General features: G+C 43.0%; 1 protein-coding gene across 1 annotated transcript in view; it reads left to right on the top strand.

Annotated features, from left to right (window-relative positions):
* BAIAP3 (BAI1 associated protein 3) overlaps positions 1 to 17,630 on the top strand; it is a 417,423-nt gene that overhangs the window by 356,280 nt on the left and 43,513 nt on the right. The window contains exons 20-26 of the mRNA XM_088452009.1: positions 3,012 to 3,063; positions 4,005 to 4,153; positions 5,387 to 5,510; positions 11,547 to 11,690; positions 12,761 to 12,856; positions 14,828 to 15,043; positions 15,926 to 15,994. Of these exons, the coding sequence (XP_088308135.1) occupies positions 3,012 to 3,063; positions 4,005 to 4,153; positions 5,387 to 5,510; positions 11,547 to 11,690; positions 12,761 to 12,856; positions 14,828 to 15,043; positions 15,926 to 15,994 (850 nt within the window). The remainder of the gene's footprint in view (positions 1 to 3,011; positions 3,064 to 4,004; positions 4,154 to 5,386; positions 5,511 to 11,546; positions 11,691 to 12,760; positions 12,857 to 14,827; positions 15,044 to 15,925; positions 15,995 to 17,630) is intronic.

Raw genomic sequence — 17,630 nt, 5'->3', positions numbered from 1 at the left:
TATGGAGGACCTAAATTCATCAAGCCCGAAAATACAAAAAGCTTGATTGCGGGAACATTCTCCATCTTTAGATGGCGTTTGATCCTGCACCCCCGCTGCTTCCCTATGGGAAGGAGACCCGGTCGGCTCCTTCCGCCAGGAGCTGCGCATACGTGAGCCCAAGTTCATGAATGCACAGTAGCACTGCAGAGTCAGACTCGGCCTAATCCTAACCCTTGCACATGCCTAATCCTGAACCTAACCCTAACCACAGCCTAATCCTGAACCTAATCCTAACCCTAACCACAGCCTAATCCTGAACCTAATCCTAACCCTAACCACAGCCTAATCCTGAACCTAATCCTAACCCTAACCATAGGCAAAACTGGGGGGTGGTCCAGGGTTGCACTGGACCACCCATTAGCCCAGTTATGCCATATTACATGAAGGCAGCAGTGTCTAGTTTAGCTGGGTGCCTATGTCCGCCAGGCACGGTGAAATAGCGCCGGCACTCCTGATTGGCTGCGGTTTCGCGATCTGGGTTGGCTTGCGGCCAGCGCCATGTTTGAAGTGCCTCTAGTGCTGCCGCTGCTTCACCTTGCCTGGTTTACTGCACTGCAGCAGGTACATTGGTTATTACCCTGCCCTGCCTGTGGTCCTCATTATAGTCCAGCCTTTTTCTGCCCCTGTACCCCCACAAGCCCTATGCCCCCATTAAAGTCCAGCCTTCCTTGCCCTGTGTCCTCCCAAGCCCTGTGTACCCCCAGGTCCAGCCTTCCCTGCCTTTTGCCCAGGCTCGGCAACAGGGGGGGGGGGGACAAAGGGGATACCCCAAGGGTCAGGAGAGCCCCAAGGATCAGGGACAGAAATGGGGCCGCAGCACCTATTAGTACTTTTTAAACTGCTGTGCTGTAGACAGGAATCTTTTTTTCCCTGTTAGCTGCCGTCCAGCAGAAGCCCACCGTCACCCTTTCTTCCCCAAAGTCAAACACCACAGTCACACCGTGACACGCAGGGGCCGGTGCACCTCCTCCTGGGTAACACATCCCCACTTGTACCCAGTAGCAGCACCAACAGTAATCAGTTCTCACCCATCCTGCTTCCTGTTCCTCTTCTCACCCATCGTCGTCCACCCATTTTTCAACTACCAAGAGTACGTCTGACAGTCCGCCACTCCTCCCGCACAGCGCCCCCAACCCCCCACCTCTCGCTGCACCCCGGGCCCCCCCCTGCAGCACCCCCCCTACTGCACTCCAGACCCCGCACATCCCCTTTATTGTGGCACCCCCTAACCCCCCCCACGGCACTTCACTGCACCCGCCACCCTCTCATGGCATCCCGACCCACCCCCCTCTCTGCACCCCCTCCAAGTCCTCCTACTTAGTGGTCCAGCTTGAAAGTGTAGTGTAGGTCTCCTCCAAGCTAAGCTAAGCCAAGTGTCATAACTGTCCATACTCACAGCCTCAGTATGAAGGTAAGTAACTATGTTATTGTCATTTTCAACATGTATATCTACTGTATGTGTGTGTGTGTGTATATATATATATATATATATAATCATAGCAGCGGCCGGCACTCCAAAGGAAATAGTTAAATGCCCGGGTGCACATCCAGGAAGCCCAAAACTGACCCCTCACATGTAGATACGGGAAAAAGGCAACACTCCACAGACTTAGAGGAGGGGGACAATACGATCCATCTCCTGTAGGGCACTGTAACATGATATAAACTGTGGGGATGACTGTAATGTGGCATAAAATAAAGTGGGGGGCACTGTAATGTTGCACAGTATGACCTGGGCACACTATGGTGTTGGTCAATATTTACTGAGGAGGTCTGTAATGGGCACAATATGAACTGGGGATAGCAGAGTAGGAACTGGAGGCAATACAGTGTGACATAATATGAACTTTGGATGCTACAATGTGGCATAATATGATCTGGTGGCACTAAAGTGTGGCATACATAGAACTGGGGCACTACAAAGTGGCATACTGTGACCAGGCAATACTACAATGCAGCATAATGTGAACTGGGGGCACTTTGTGGTGTAGTGTGAACTATAACACTACCATGGTTCAAAAATTAATTGTTGCACTACTATAGGTCATAAAATAAACAACCTCTATGTAGTGAGGTGTCTCTCTGGAAGCATCGAGGAAAAAAATGTCGCTGTGGGACCCACAAAGTACTGGCTGTGCCTGTGTGTGTGTGCATGTGTGTGTGTGTGTGTGTGTGTGTATATATATTTATGTGTGTATATATATATTTATAGTGAGTGGCATGTGCAGTAGATGTTATAATGGTATGGGTGCACTGTAAAGTGGCATAATCTAATCAATGTAATGTTACATAATATGAACTTGAGGCACTGTAATGTTGCACAGTATGATCCTTGAGCACTACAATGTGACATGATATGAACTTGGGGCATTACAATGTGGCATATTATGAACTGGGGCACTTCGTTGTGGCATAAAATGTTCTAGGGACGCTATGGCACGATGTGAATTGGGGGCACTGTGTGGCATAATACTGGCAGCACTACAATGTGGCATATTGTGAACTATGGCACCACTTTGTTTCATAAAATGAACAACTGCTGTGGAGAGAGGTGTCTTGCTACAAGTATTAAGGTGGGGGCCCCGTCAAAATGTTGCTATGGGGCCCACATAATTCTGGCTATGCCCCTGGTGGTAGATGATCAGGAACAAAGAGGACTGCATAATGGTAAGCCTGCCTCATATAAACTACTGAAACCCACCCCCAAAACCTCTGCCTGCAATCATTGGGTCCATTTTAACTGTCAATCACCAAGCCCTCAGTTAAAGCTTTTGCATTAAAACACATTACACTAACACAAAACGGCCACAGCAGCCTCAGGGTTTAAACTATATCAGGCCTAAATACAGCCTTCAGTTATCCTAACAGTGTAAGCAATATAGCAGTTGAAAATAAATGAAAGTGGAAAGTAATTATATTTTATATTCATATATACTCTAACATGTGACAAGTGTTTCTTCTCTCCCTAGTATTGTCAAGGTGGATTACTTTAGTATCACCTACCGGCAACTAGAAAAACTGGTAAGACAATGTTGTTTGGTTATTTATTTACTATACTGACTGGTAGATGCAATAAGCACTGACACTTTGGGCCTTATTCAGAGCTGCATGCTAACTGCGGTCATGTAGTTGAGCGATCATTTGCTATTGCGCATGTGCAAAATAATCTGAAAACTCCTATGGCGCATGCGCTACCCAGAGCGTACTCACAAATGGGACCGTCTGTATCAAAATTGGCGAGGGAAAACCATAGGTGTTCCTGGAGGCGACTGGCAGGTGACCTAAAGCGAACGCCAAAAAATCCATTGCATGGGCGTGTTATGGGAGTGTCGGCTGCATTCTCAGGTGCAGAGCCGCAGCCACACAGGCCATGTTTAGACGGAGACACTGCACCTGCCATAGGCTGGTGCATGTTTCCATGGTGTCGCTATGGTGTGCAGATGGTGGATTGTTCAAAATCACTGCAGCACGCGTGGGCATTAAAAGTGTATGATTCTGGTGCACGCTAGTACACATGGGGAAGGCTAAAGCTGGCATTTGCATATTATCGCTGATGCGGTCCAGCAAAAAAACCACAGTTGTGCAGTGACTGCATGCACCACCGAATCAGGCGCTTTGGGTTTAAAATAGGTTCGGTAAAAACACCCGAACGGAACCGAGTAGAACCGAGCCTGCACATCCCTAGTTTAAAACTTTAAATCATTATTCCTTTTAGTTTTTGAGAAATCAATTTATGATCTATTGCATATACCATTACCATTGTTTTAGCCTTGTGTTAGCCTATATGCTCCTGGGTATTTCAGGTGTGCCCCTGCCCATTTGAACATGTTGCATCTTCTATGTTTAGAGTAATAGGTTTGGAAGACATGTCATGGTCTTGTGCACCGGGTGGCTCATTAATATAGCCCAGGAGACTCACATCTGTCAGAGCATTACGGTGCTTTGTGTTCCGTTCCCTACAGGTGGCTGATGAAGTGAGCATTGCAATGGAGAGTCTGAAGGGCTCAGAACAAGAGGAGCCCAGAATTACCCATGCGATTGGGGAGACGTTATTTGAGCTTTACATTACCCTCAAGGAACTGAGGCGTTTCAGGGATTACCTGCCTTTAAAGTACGTGATTTGTTCTCATTCTGGAAAGCTTGATTTTAAATAGAAATAAAGTGCCTTATTCAGAGCCTGTCTTAGAAGAAATTAGAGACTTTTTCAGCCTAAAATTGCAATTTTCTGTGCATGAACCTCTTTTCGCAAATTCGCATCTTTATTGTCTCAAGTTTGACTTGATACTCACTGCAATAGGAAGGAGTCCGGGGCTGGAATGGGCGTGGACTCGCCGAAAGTGAGTGTGAAGACTGCAGAGGGCGTGCAATCACCACAAAAGTACAGTTAGCGGTATATTTACTAAAGTGCGGGTTTTTAGAAGTGGAGTTGTTGCCCATAGCAACCAATCAGATTCTTACTATTATCTACTAGAATGTACTAGATAAATGATAAGTAGAATTTGAAAAAAACGCACTTTAGTAAATATACCTCCTACAATGTGTTCTGGCCTGGGCGTATAATCTCAAGTTAAGACAAACATTGCCACTGAAAAGTCTCAAAATGGAGCCTCCTGAAGGGGTATGACCTGGGTGCTCATTAAAGTAACTGACTGCAAAGCTGCTAATGGTGACTGCGTCCGATGGTCCGCAACTGTGAAAAATGCACCAATTTATTAAAATTTTGTAAAACTGCAGGAGCGGTATATAAAATGTCATTTTACATTGCTAGTAATCCTCATTTATAAGTGTTGAAATTATAATAATGATAATATTGTCAGCTGCATCGCGGAGCAATTCAGATGATCCAAGCCACTTGGTAGTGTTTAGCTGCACAGTCAGGCCATTAACGTCAATATATTTCTATTGCGTGCAGCGATTTATAGCATTTTCTGTACTGTGTGTGAAGACACAATTCCGGTCGCCATCCAGTTTTATCTCAGACAGGTATGACAAGGGGAAGGAGTCACTGCTCGAGTTTATCAGATATGTCTGGCTGTGAACAGGTTGCAGAGATGAGAAAAAAAATGTTTAATCACAAATTGCACTTAAGTTTTAGACTGATTCTGAATAAGGCAAACAATTAAACTAATGATCTTTATTGTTATACAAAGTCCTTTTCTATGACATTGAAATCTTGATCCTCTATGCTCGCACCACATATTATAATCCGCTCATCCATTTCTGTCAGGGAAAGTAGACATACAGAGCAGCATATACTGTATATTAATTAATGTAGCCTGGATTATAGCTTTTCTTATTGTACAGGTCATATTACACAGCAATCATTATCCTACTGTTATCACAGAGACAACAAATCACTGGCCTTGATGGGATTCCACGAACTATTTAAAGTTTCCATCCACACGTGGCTGCAAACTGTGCACGAAAAGACCACTGACAGGATACAGCGAGCAGTAGAGGTGGATAAGGTAATAGATAACATAAGAAAATGGTGATCATGTTTTAATGCATCGTCTGCTCAGATTACCAGAATTGAGGTTTATATATGTTTATTGTGTTTGTCACTGGAGTCCCTGCCAGACAGAGCAGTGGTAGTCAGCCATTTTGTTTTTGTATCTGGGATTCCAAGTCTCTGCCTGACACTTGTCATAATGACATGACCACAAATATAGATAATAAGACCCCACTTAGGTTCCCAACGTTGGACAGATAAAGCACTTCTGCTCTGAGGCATAGAACAGGTTAATAGATTTTCAGTCAATTATTTGAGAACGTTGTACATTGTACATTAGGTGATTGTATCAGTCCCATGCATTATTGCAGGGTGACATATAGCCTTTGATTCCTACTTTGTTGCTGCACAGATGTTACAGCTGGAGGCTTGCTTGCTGGTGTGTTCTTTATAGCCTCTGTATGTGACTCTTACTCAGAAACAAACATGAAAGTAGAGTCAGATCCTATATTAGGAACTCTTTGGAGTCTGCAAACTTCTTATCATCTCAGATCTCCTGGGGGCCGGGCGCTTTTATAGGTAGGGAACTGAGGTTAAAAAAGGAAGATGTATCAAGACAGAGAGACCCTACTAAAAAGACTTTGATTACATAACTCTAAGCTTCAGAGGATTTGTAAGTAGCTGACATGCGTCATACTCAGACCTCTCTCTCTCTGATTGGTTGGACAGTTTAATATTATATATATTAGCTAGCAACAATTCAGCAATATGGGGCTATATATTGAATTCTATTGCCATTATTGACTCACTTTTCAATATAAACTAATGTCCAGCATTCAGGACCTCGCTGCAAACAGTTGCGCCCAGGAACAGGTGCCCCAGCACAGTTAAGTCGCCATAAAGCTGTTGCTCCTCTAGGGTGCTGGGCCCTCAGGCAATGGGTCCCTCTTGGGATATCACCCTACTACGTTAGCCCCATCTAGCACAGGAAAAGTGCTAAAATGAATGAGGAAGCATAAAAATCAAGGAAATAAAATACTAAAACATAATTTTCTTTCAATTGTTATATTCTGTTTTGAAAAGTACTAGAGATATTGGAAATGTAGAATGTGACACAATCAACATATTTTGTTAAAATTGACAAAAACAGATTTCCAATACAGCTAAGGAGCAAAGTACACCTCGGTGTGATTGTAATAAGTAGGTCTATTAGATAAATGACATAACTTCAAAATAAATTCCTGTTACTACTATAAATATAAGAATTATAAATGTAATTTTTAAACATGGAATAGTAGCAGACATTTGTTGAAATGGCCAAAAGTTATTAGACAGGAAGTCATTTCTATTCTTTATTTTCTGAGACACCATTTGCTATAATGCTGCGGTAGTTTCATGAGGAAAAACTAGACACCTGCTATAATTTTGGTCTGGAACACGATGTGCAAAAACCGGATTTTACATTTCAAAAAAACTGGAAACCTGATGAAAGAAACATTTGTTACATTGCTGGCATTCCATCAACTGGCAAATTTCAGCACGGTGCTACAGCATCCATCCAATTATGCAACTTTTAATTCTAAACTAGACATATAGATTCTAGTGTATTATGCACAATCACTCACTAATGTGAATACATTCACCAAGGTAATGCGGAATAAGTGACTTTAAAATAAATACTATGCTTTCCAAAGTTTTTGGCAAATTATGGCAAATATGTATCAAACCTTCTAAAGAGTGTAAAAGTGGAGAAGTTGCCATAGCAACCAACAGTAGCGGCTCCAGAGTGGGGCTGCAGAGCAGTCCAAAATTCAATAGGGGAACCACACCAACTGCCATTTTAAATGCTGCCAAACATAGATGGCTGCTACTCACTGGCAGTTGGTGAGGCTCCCCTATTTGAATTTGGACAGCCCCACCCCTAGAGCCGTCACTGGCAACCAGTCAGCTTCTAGCTGGCATTTATCAAGTATATTCTGTAAAATGAGAGGTAAAAGCTGATTGGTTGCTATGAACAACTTCACTAATCCACTTCTCCCCCTATGTATGAAATGGCCTTTGCTCTCCTTCACTTAACTGTAGTATTTACAGCCCACTAACAGATAAATATACTTAAGTGAGAAAGCCTTTAACCCACTGTTATCGGTGACTGTTGTGTGCTTAATGATGTACCTGGGCGGGATTGCTCCAATGTAGACCAGAGACATTACTGCTCCTATGTTATTATTATTATTATTATTTATTTATATGGCGCCACAAGTGTTCCGCAGCGCCTTACAAAGTATATAGACAAAAAAGTAACCATTGACTTACAATACAATACAGGACAGGACATGGATAAACATTGCTATTTTAGTGACATTAACGCCCGCATAAGCAGCCAAGTGTTAGTTGCCCTAGTGACTAGTAAGAGATAAATTAAATTACAGTAGGGAGAAGCACAAGGAAGTAGAGGGCCCTGCTCGAAAGAGCTTACATTCTTTAAGGGAGGGGAAGACAAACAGGAGTGACACAGAATGGGGTGGGCCGGGAGAAAGGAAGATGTAGCAGCAAGTTAGGATGAGAGCTGGACGGCTTTAATGAAGTAGTGGGTCTTAAGAGCTCGTTTGAAAGATGGTAGAGAGGTGCAGAGTCTGATAGGGAGAGGGAGGGATTTCCAAAGGTGAGGAGCAGCACGGGCAAAGTCTTGGAGGCGGGAGTGGGAGGAAGTAATCAATTGGCATGAAAGGCGGCGTGTATTAAGTGAACGAAGAGAGCGGACAGAAGAGTGAAGGGAGATTAGATCAGAGATGTAAATGGGAGAGGAATGGGTGAGGGCTTTGTAAGTGAGTGTAAGAGCCTTGAATTGGGTTTTGAAAGGGAATGGGAGCCAGTGGAGGGCTTGCAAAAGAGGGGAGGCAGATGTAGAGCGTTTGGAGAGGAAGATGAGCCGAGCAGCAGCATTGAGCACAGACTGGAGAGGAGAGAGATGGGATTTGGGGAGGCCAGCTAGGAGAAGGTTACATTAGTCCAGTCTGGACATGACCAGTGAATGTACAAGGGTTTTGGTAGCATCCTGGATGAGAAAGGGTCTGATCTTGGAAATATTCTTGAGATGGAAACGACAGGACTGTGAGAGGTTCTGAATGTGTGGTTTAAAGGAGAGGGAAGAGTCCAGGATGACTCCAAGACAACGCACTTTGGGACTAGATGAGATAGTAATGCCATCTATTAATAAAGAAATAGTGGGACGTGATGTTATGTGGGAGGGTGGGAAGACTATCAGCTCAGTCTTAGACATATTAAGTTTGAGAAATCGCTGGGACATCCAGGAAGAGATAGCAGAGAGACAGTTGGAGATACGAGTCAGTATAGAGGGGGAAAGATCAGGTGAGGAAAGGTAGATCTGAGTATCATCAGCATAGGGATGATAATGGAGGTCAAAAGAGCTGATGAGTTTACCTAGAGAAGACGTATAGAGAGAGCATAGGAGAGGTCCAAGAACAGAACCTTGGGGAACACCTACTGTAAGAGGCTGTGGGGGGGAGGAGTCGCCATTAGAGGAAACAGAGAAGGAACGGTCAGAGAGGTAGGAGGACAGCCAGGAGAGAGCAGTGTCACGTAGACCAAGGGAGTGAAGTATATGCAGCAGTAGAGGGTGGTCCACAGTGTCAAAGGCAGCAGAGAGATCAAGGAGAATGAGCAGTAAGTAGTGGCCCTTGGATTTGGCAGCAAGGAGGTCATTGCTGACTTTTGTGAGCGCAGTTTCAGTGGAGTGGAGAGAATGGAAGCCAGACTGAAAAGGGTCAAGGAGGGAGTGGGAGGAAAGAAATGTGGTGAGGCGGTTGTAAACAATACGCTCAAGGAGTTTGGAGGCAAAAGGGAGGAGAGAGATTGGACGGTAGTTAGAGAGAATGTTAGGATCAAGGTTAGGTTTTTTAAGAATGGGGGAAACACAGGCATGCTTGAATGCAGAAGGAACAGTGCCAGATGAGAGGGAGAGATTAAGGAGGTGGGCAAGATGGGAGCAGGCAGAAGGAGAGAGGTAGCGGAGGAGGTGGGAGGGGATAGGGTCGAGAGGAGAGGTGGAAGGGGGGGAGGACTGGATAAGGGCCTTAACTTCCTCTCCAGTCACAGGGGAGAAGGATGTCAGAGTCTGTAAAATGGATGGGGAGGGGTGATCCGGGAAAGTAGGAGGTGGAGAGCTGGGGGACTGGTTGGATATGATGTCCTGATGTATGGAATCAATTTTAGATGTGAAATAGGTAGCAAAGTCAGTGGCAGAGAGCAAGGAGGGGAGACGAGGAGGGGGTGGACAGAGGAGGGAGTTGAAGGTGGAAAAGAGACGCTGGGGATTTGAGGACAGGGAGGAGATGAGATTATTGAAATATGACTGTTTAGAGAGGGAAAGGGCAGCACTGTAGGATGACAGCATGAATTTGAAATGGAGAAAATCTGCCTGAGAGCGTGATCTTCTCCACTGTCGCTCGGCGGTTCGTGAACATTTTTGCAGGTATCTGGTGCATTTGGAATGCCAGGGTTGAGGTGTGAATTTGCGAGGGTGAGTAGTGATCGCCGGAGCAACAGAGTCAAGAGCAGAAGTAAGGGAGGCATTGTATAGGGAAGCAGCTTGTTCAGCGCAGGAGAAAGAGAGGATAGGGGAGAGAAGTGAGTCAAGTAGGGAAGAAAAGAAAGCAGTGTCGATGGCTTCAATGTTACGCTTAGTGATGGTGGCTTTCGGAGGTAGTGGAGGGGAAGGAGAGAGGGATAGGTTAAAAGAGAGGAGGTGATGGTCAGAGAGGGGGAATGGGGAATTGGAGTAAGCAGAAATATCACAACGGTGAGTGAATACCAGATCAAGCAAATGCCCACTCGCATGGGAGGGTGAGGAGGTCCATTGGGAGAGACCAAATGAGGAAGTGAGGGTGAGTAGTTTGGAGGCAGCAGATTCTGTGGGGATATCAATAGGAATATTGAAGTCACCGAGGATAATAGAGGGAAGGTCTGAGGAGAGAAAGTGAGTGAGCCAGGAAGCAAAGTTGTCAAGGAACTTGTAGGGAGGGCCAGGGGGACGGTAGATGACAGCTACTCTGAGGTGTACTGGTTGGAAGAGGCGTATAGCATGAACTTCAAATGTGGAGAATGTAAGGGATGGTTCTGATGGTATATGTTGGTATGAGTAACCAGGGGATAGAAGGACCCCAACACCACCACCATGGTGACCCCCAGGCCTGGAGGTGTGGGAGAAAGTGAGGCCCCCATAAGAGAGAGCTGCAGGAGAAGTGGTGTCAGAGGGTAAAATCCAGGTTTCAGTAATGGCCAGGAGATTCAGGGAGTTGGAGATGAAAAGGTCATGGGTGGGGGCCAGTTTGTTACAGACTGATCTGGCATTCCAGAGGGCACAGGATAGAGTGACAGAGTTGATAGGAAAGATGTGAATGAGATTATCAGGGTTGCAAAGAGGCAGGGAGCCAAGTTCAAGGTGAAATTATCCCACGTTGCAGCCACATTTTACTTTGCAATCATGTGTTATACCAGGTAAGTAACATGTGGAACTCCAGCTGCTGTGGAACTACATATTCCAGCATTCCCTGCCACAGGTTTGCTGTTAGGGCATGCTAAAACTGTGGAATTGCATGCTGGGATATAGTTCACAGCAGCTGGAATTCCACACGCTGCCTACCCTTGTTTTATACAATGTTTACCAAATCAAATGCTTTATACAGATTTTTAGTATTTGCATTTATGTTGAGTTAAATTAAGTTGCTACTAGTTTCTGTTGTAATATGTGTGCTGTAGGGTCTGTCTAGGCCTGTTGTATCATTTGGCAACCTCAATAACATAAACTTTACTGGAGCTAAGTTTTAGTGGGTCACTTAACTAGCACTAAACTAATAAGCATAATGAATTGTCTAATGAGAATTGTTCCTCCCATTTGTGTAATGCTAACAATGACTATGTGTTCTCCTTGGCTGTCTTGTCTCCACATTTTGCCCATGTAACTCACACATTTTGCATAATTCACGGACATCATTAGTTCCCATCAATACTGTATTTCCTCTTGTTCGCACAGCTTGAGTATGTGGACTCTCTCTGTAAGCACAGCAGCTCAGCAGTGGATGTCACTAACTGCTTCTCACAAATCAAAGAGTTCTGGATACAGCTCGCCTGGCCGGACTCCTCGGAGGCCTTTGGGTTTTTAACCCAGCTTTCTGATGTAAGTTAAACAACCAAAGTATATATGTAAGGAAATATTGCTTTGTGGCGTATGCTGCGTCTTGATCTAAGTCTGCACATCTGCCCGGTCGTCTTAAGTTTAAAGGATGGATATAATGTTTAGGCAACCTGTCATGGACATACAATGAAAGGCCTTGCCAACCTATGACCAGCAGGGAATAATGGGGATAGCTGGAGCCAGTAGAGACACAAGTTGCTTAAGTCTATTGCTGGTTGTTTTCTGAGTATGGACTACGCAGCGAGTAGTAAATGGTGGACACCATTGATCAGTATTAAATAAGCGCAGCGCCCTTATATTTAGTACTAGCAGCAAATTAGCTTTGGAGAATTTGAATAATTGTTGTCCAACTGGAGGGCCATGGGCCAGCCTTCACCTTCATCCAGTGGCCGATGTGTGGAAAGTGGCTACTCTAAGTCTAAACCTTATGTACACAAATCAACAACAGACAAGAAGTGTCATCATACTGGACAGACCTTTTGTGATGAATGCTTTGGCTTCATGTCAAGGTCTTTGACATAGGGCAATCCGTTTCATTTGTCAAAACAATTCATTTCATCAATATATTTGCTCTGGACACCAAGAGCACTGTTCCCTAATATGTGGATATATGCCATCAGGATTGGTAAAAACACATTTTCTTATTTAAAATTGTAGATGAAAACACAGCAGCAATGCGTTTAATATAAAATAGTACATTATATATAAAATTGCAGTATGAAATGTACAATAAATGATCCTGGTGTTCAAAATAAATAGTTTCCCCTGGTGAAGGGTTATTTTGCCATGGAGCCAAGTTCTGGAAATAACCATCGTTTAGGTAATCTGGATCTCTATTCCACCTATATTTATTTATTATAATATATATATGTATCTATTTATTTTAAAAAAATTATATATATATATATATATATATATATATATATATATATATATACCTGTATACACATAGGCAATTTATCAGTTTGTGACCACAGAGAAACAATGCTTCATTTTAAGTTGCTTTACTCCAACTTTTATCTGTGCCTTAACTTGTCTGTTTGACGTTTTAGGATATCTGCAAAGCAGCAATATATTATTCAGAAGTGATTAAACGTAAAGTTGACAAAAGTCACCAGACAGCCGGACAAGCTATTGTTACGGAGCAGGTAATTTGAACGGTGAAGAATAGAGATGTGAAATAAATTGTCACATATATATTTAATGACATTTTTAGTATTTATGGACAAACTTAATATTCACTGCACGCAATTTATCTCTATACACTGCATTTTATTGTTACCTGAACATTGTTTTTATTGATTAATAGACACCCACAGGACATGGGGCCTATTTACTAAGCCTTCGATGGAGATAAAGTGGACAGAGATAAAGTAACAACCAACCAGCTCAACTGTCCTTTTTCAAACACAGCCTTGGCAGTTAGGAGCTGATTGGCTGGTACTTTATTTCCATATTTCCATTCACTTTATCTTCATCCAAGGTTTAGTAAATAGACCCCCTGATCTGATATGGAAGTTGTCCGACTTTGGTTACTAAGGGGTCTATTTACTAACAGTAGAAAAGGGTAAAAAACGAAACAGTGAAAATCCCTGTACATATCACTTCTCAACATGTACTAAGCGATTTCCACTTCTTTTTCTCTGCCTACACTAAGGGGTCTATTTACTAACATGGCTCTTTTTGCAGAGAAAAATCCCCTCCTGCTTCGCCTGCTACCGCTGTGAAGCAGGATGCGACTACCGCAATAGTTATTATTGCAGTTCCTGCCGAAGAGGGTGATGGTAAAGTCCCCCTCTCTGCGGTGAGAGCTACGGCGCACAGCGCATTCCTGCAGGGGTACCTCCATGTGTGAAGAGAGATAAGAAGCCGCGATCAGCTGGGAGCCGCCTGCACTGCACGGAGGAGTCACACACTGACCACCTGATAAGCTTCAATAGAGGGGTTTTTTAAACAGCAGAAGAACTTTATTTATAATGAACAAAATTAACAACAGCATAGAACTGACCTCGGCTCTGCAGTCTGCACTGCAGAGAGGGCAGATAACGGCAGCTCTCATAGACAAAGCCGTCGCTGGAGGTAAGCGCTAGCAGTGACTCATATCACACTGTAGTAACAGCTGAGAGACATATCGCCGCCATAGCAGCGCGATATACATGTCAGAACTTAGCGCAAGCAGAGAAAAAGAAGTGGAAGGCGCTTAGTACATGTTGAGAAGTGATATGTACAGGGATTTTCGTTTTTTACCCTTTTCTCCTGTTAGTAAATAGACCCCTAAGTTCTGACATGTAGATCGCGCTGCCATAGGTTGCTATGGCAGCGATATGTCTCTTAGCTGTTACTACAAATAACGTCATTTAGAGGTGTGGCCTATGGTAATTAGGCCACACCCCCATTTTCGGACTAGGAGGCGAATAATATCCATCCTGCACAGGGCGTGGCTACCCCTGGAGCCGACCCTGTATAGAATGTACTTGATAATTGCTATCTAGAAACTGATTGGTTGCTATGGTAAACTTCCCCACTTGTCCACTTTAAAAAAAATCTTGATACAGCTCCCCCTTTATCACCTCCCCCCTGGAGCTGCTCTGCAATTGAGGCGACCACAATGGAATCCATGCTTCTAAAGCATGCTCTCTCGCTAAGGACATGACCAATGCACATTAGTTCCACCTTTTGTACCTTAGTGATGTCTCTGCTACCTACTGATTTGATCATTCCTAGTGACTTGATAGGCTGCAGTCTCCTAAATAGTGACTGGCTGCAGTGTGACCATTCGGTGAGACAGTTGCACTAGTTTGCCTAGTAGATAGTTGTGGGGAGATTTATACCTATTAAAGCAGCCAATTAGATTCTATCTACCATTTATCTAGTTCAGAATATAAAATGGTAGCTAGTATATCATTGGTTGATACATCTACTTGTCCTCTTTAGAAGGTTTGATAAATCTCATTAGTCATGTAAGTCTGTGCGTCCTTTGTTGTATATGCAAAGCATACTGGCAGATGTGATCTGACAACAGCTGGAGAGCCTTGTTATGCCACCCCTTGGCATTCCCAGAGGTCTGCCTGCATATGTCCCTCTTCATTGCTTTCATGTTTCTGGATTTGTTTGTACAGCTCTGTATAATCCTAAATAACATTGAACATGTGCGGAAGTTCATGGGCAACGTCCTCAGAGATCTAGACTGGAAGTCTCTGGAGACAGCGGTGGAGCAGTCGTGTGGCGCAGATGGGAAACAGCAGGTGCAGAAGGCATTGAATACCCAGCTTCAAAACATTGATGTAGACATGCAGAGAGAGGCAAAGAACATGATCTCACATCTAACAGAAAAGGTATTAAAACCTGTATTAGCAATTATAAAACCTCTGACATTATACACAAATAGTCCAGTTTATACATAGACAATTCTCTCTAAAGTTGAGATGTATCAAAGCTTGGAGAGAGATAAAGTGGAGGTTTCCCATAGCAACCAATCAGCTTGTAGCTAACAGTTATCTAGCACAGTCTATAAAATGACAGAATGTGATTGGTTGCTATGGTCAGCTTCTCCACTTTATCTTTCTCAAAGGTTTGATACATCTCCCCTCCAGAATTATGCGAACAACAGCATTAGACTAGAATTGTTCTTTATCAGGGAACAATATACACAAATTATATAAATGTTACATATTTGTGGTGGGTTCATGACCAAAACAGACAATTGTTTCGTTTATTGTGATCATTTGGAATTGGTCTGTTTTTATCAGCATAAATGTCGCATGTACAGGTTGAGTCTCCCATATCCAAAATGCTTGGGACCAGTGGTATTTTGGATATCGGAATATTCTGTAGTTTGGAATATGTGCATATTATAATGAGATATCTTGGGAATGGGACCCAAATCTAAACACAGAATGCTTTTGTTACATATATACACCTTATACACACAGCCTGCAGGTTATTTTATACAATATTTTCAATAATATTGTGGCTCAAACAAAGTTTGTGTACATACATGAAATTCATTTGTTTCATATACACCTTATACACGGTAATTGTATACAATATTTTTAATAATTTTGTACCTAAAACAAAGTTTGTGTACATTGAACCATCAAAAAGCAACGGTTTCACTATCTTAGTCATGCTAGAAAAAATTCTGTATTTCGGAATATTTGGATATGGGAGACTCAACCTGTATAACCCGTATATAAATGTTTTTCCTGTCTCTGCAGATGATCGGTGATATAAAGAAATATATACAACATATAAGCTTGTCTCCAGACTCCATTCAGAATGACGAGGTGCGTATTCAAACCATCTATCTAACATTGCACACTTTACTAGAGAACATGTAGGATGCAATAACAGTGAATGTAGTTTTTTAGTGTTTAAAATAAAAAATATGAGCCTTTTTTCCCTAGTTAGGGCACTTCAGAACTGGTTGCCCAAGAGACATGTGCAGCTCAATGCTTTCCAGTGGCCCTTACAAAAAAAGAATTGACCCCTGGAGCACCACAACTTATGGACAGCAGCTGGCGAACCCAATGTTGCATTGCTTTTTATTTTTCGTAGGACCGTACTTAGCAACCAATAAGAACTTTGCTTTCATTGTGTAAACTGTACTAGAAAAATGACAGCTAGACTCTGATAGGTTGTTATGGGTTAAAGTACATGTGGCATATTATACAACAATATTGAGTAAGCCCCATAGGGCCGAATTCTATTAGCTGGAAACGAAGTCACACAGTTTTTTACCACCAGTAAAGGCAACAGAAGTAACTATTTGTTGCTCAATTAGACACCAACGTTACTGCAGGTTTCAATAGGCGTTAACATGCCTTTAAGTTTGCATCTCCAGAGAAGGTGAAAAGTACTGCATTTACAGGTTTTTAAATATTACAAATAAAAACATGCCATTTAAAAAAAAAAAATCCCAAAAAAGCAAATGGGTGTAATGATATGGGACATGTATGTTGATATGTATTTTGATGTATTGAAGGGAAAACAAATTTTGAACTTGCAGACAAGGGCTCCAAAAGGGTAGGGGGCAAGTACTGATTGCCCAGAGTTATTGGAGGGGTTGGGTCAGCTGCTGAAGGAGACATTGTCCCAGTTTGCAGCGCTGCTAAGGGGGCTTAAATGTCCACTTTTGCAGCACGCAGCTAAGTGGTGCATTGTATACTATTTTGGGGGAAGGGGACACATGGTCATTCCTCCTGGATTTGGCCACGCCCCCCCCCCCATCTACACACACACACAGATCCGGGGTCCCATTCAGCTCTTGTCTGCCCTGTTTGCTGATGGGAGTTACAAGGGGTTTTCCAATATTTTACAATTTGGTATATAGTTATACACATTTAAAAATCACTATAGAGACACTTAAATGGAACCCAACACTATTATTTGCTGGAAATACTTGCTGGCTATCATTTTTCATCATTTATAAAAGTTGCAAAAATCATACATTTGACGCCCATGTAACTGCCTCCAGTACTTTGCTTATGCCTGCTAGCAAACTTCTATACTGTCTTACCATCTTATTTTCCACTTTTTGGGGTTCAAGATGATTTCCCCATTCTTTCATGCATGGCAGATAGGTTGCCACCATATAATTAACTCATGACATTCTCGCAAAGCCCACAACTTGCCGTTATTCTTAATGAAAATATCAAGCATAACGAGGCACTTCACACTACAGAACTTGTGGCCAATGAGTCTATTTACTAAGCCTTAGATGGAGTTAAAGTGAAAGGAGGTAAAGTACCAGCCAATCAGCTCCTAACTCCCATGTCACAGGCTGTGTTTGAAAAATTACAGTTAGGAGCTGGTTGGTTGGTACATTATCTCCGTTCACTTTATCTCCGTCTCTGGCTTAGTAAATAGACCCCTAATTGTATTAGGACCACAGACTGCAAGCTGGTTGTAATGGAACCTAAC

The sequence above is a fragment of the Taudactylus pleione genome, unplaced genomic scaffold, assembly GCF_031769625.1.
Source record: "Taudactylus pleione unplaced genomic scaffold, aTauple2 ptg000032l, whole genome shotgun sequence".
Taxonomy (NCBI): domain Eukaryota; kingdom Metazoa; phylum Chordata; class Amphibia; order Anura; family Myobatrachidae; genus Taudactylus; species Taudactylus pleione.
The sequence above is the reverse complement of the archived record's forward strand: the minus strand, read 5'-3'. Positions and strand labels throughout refer to the sequence as shown.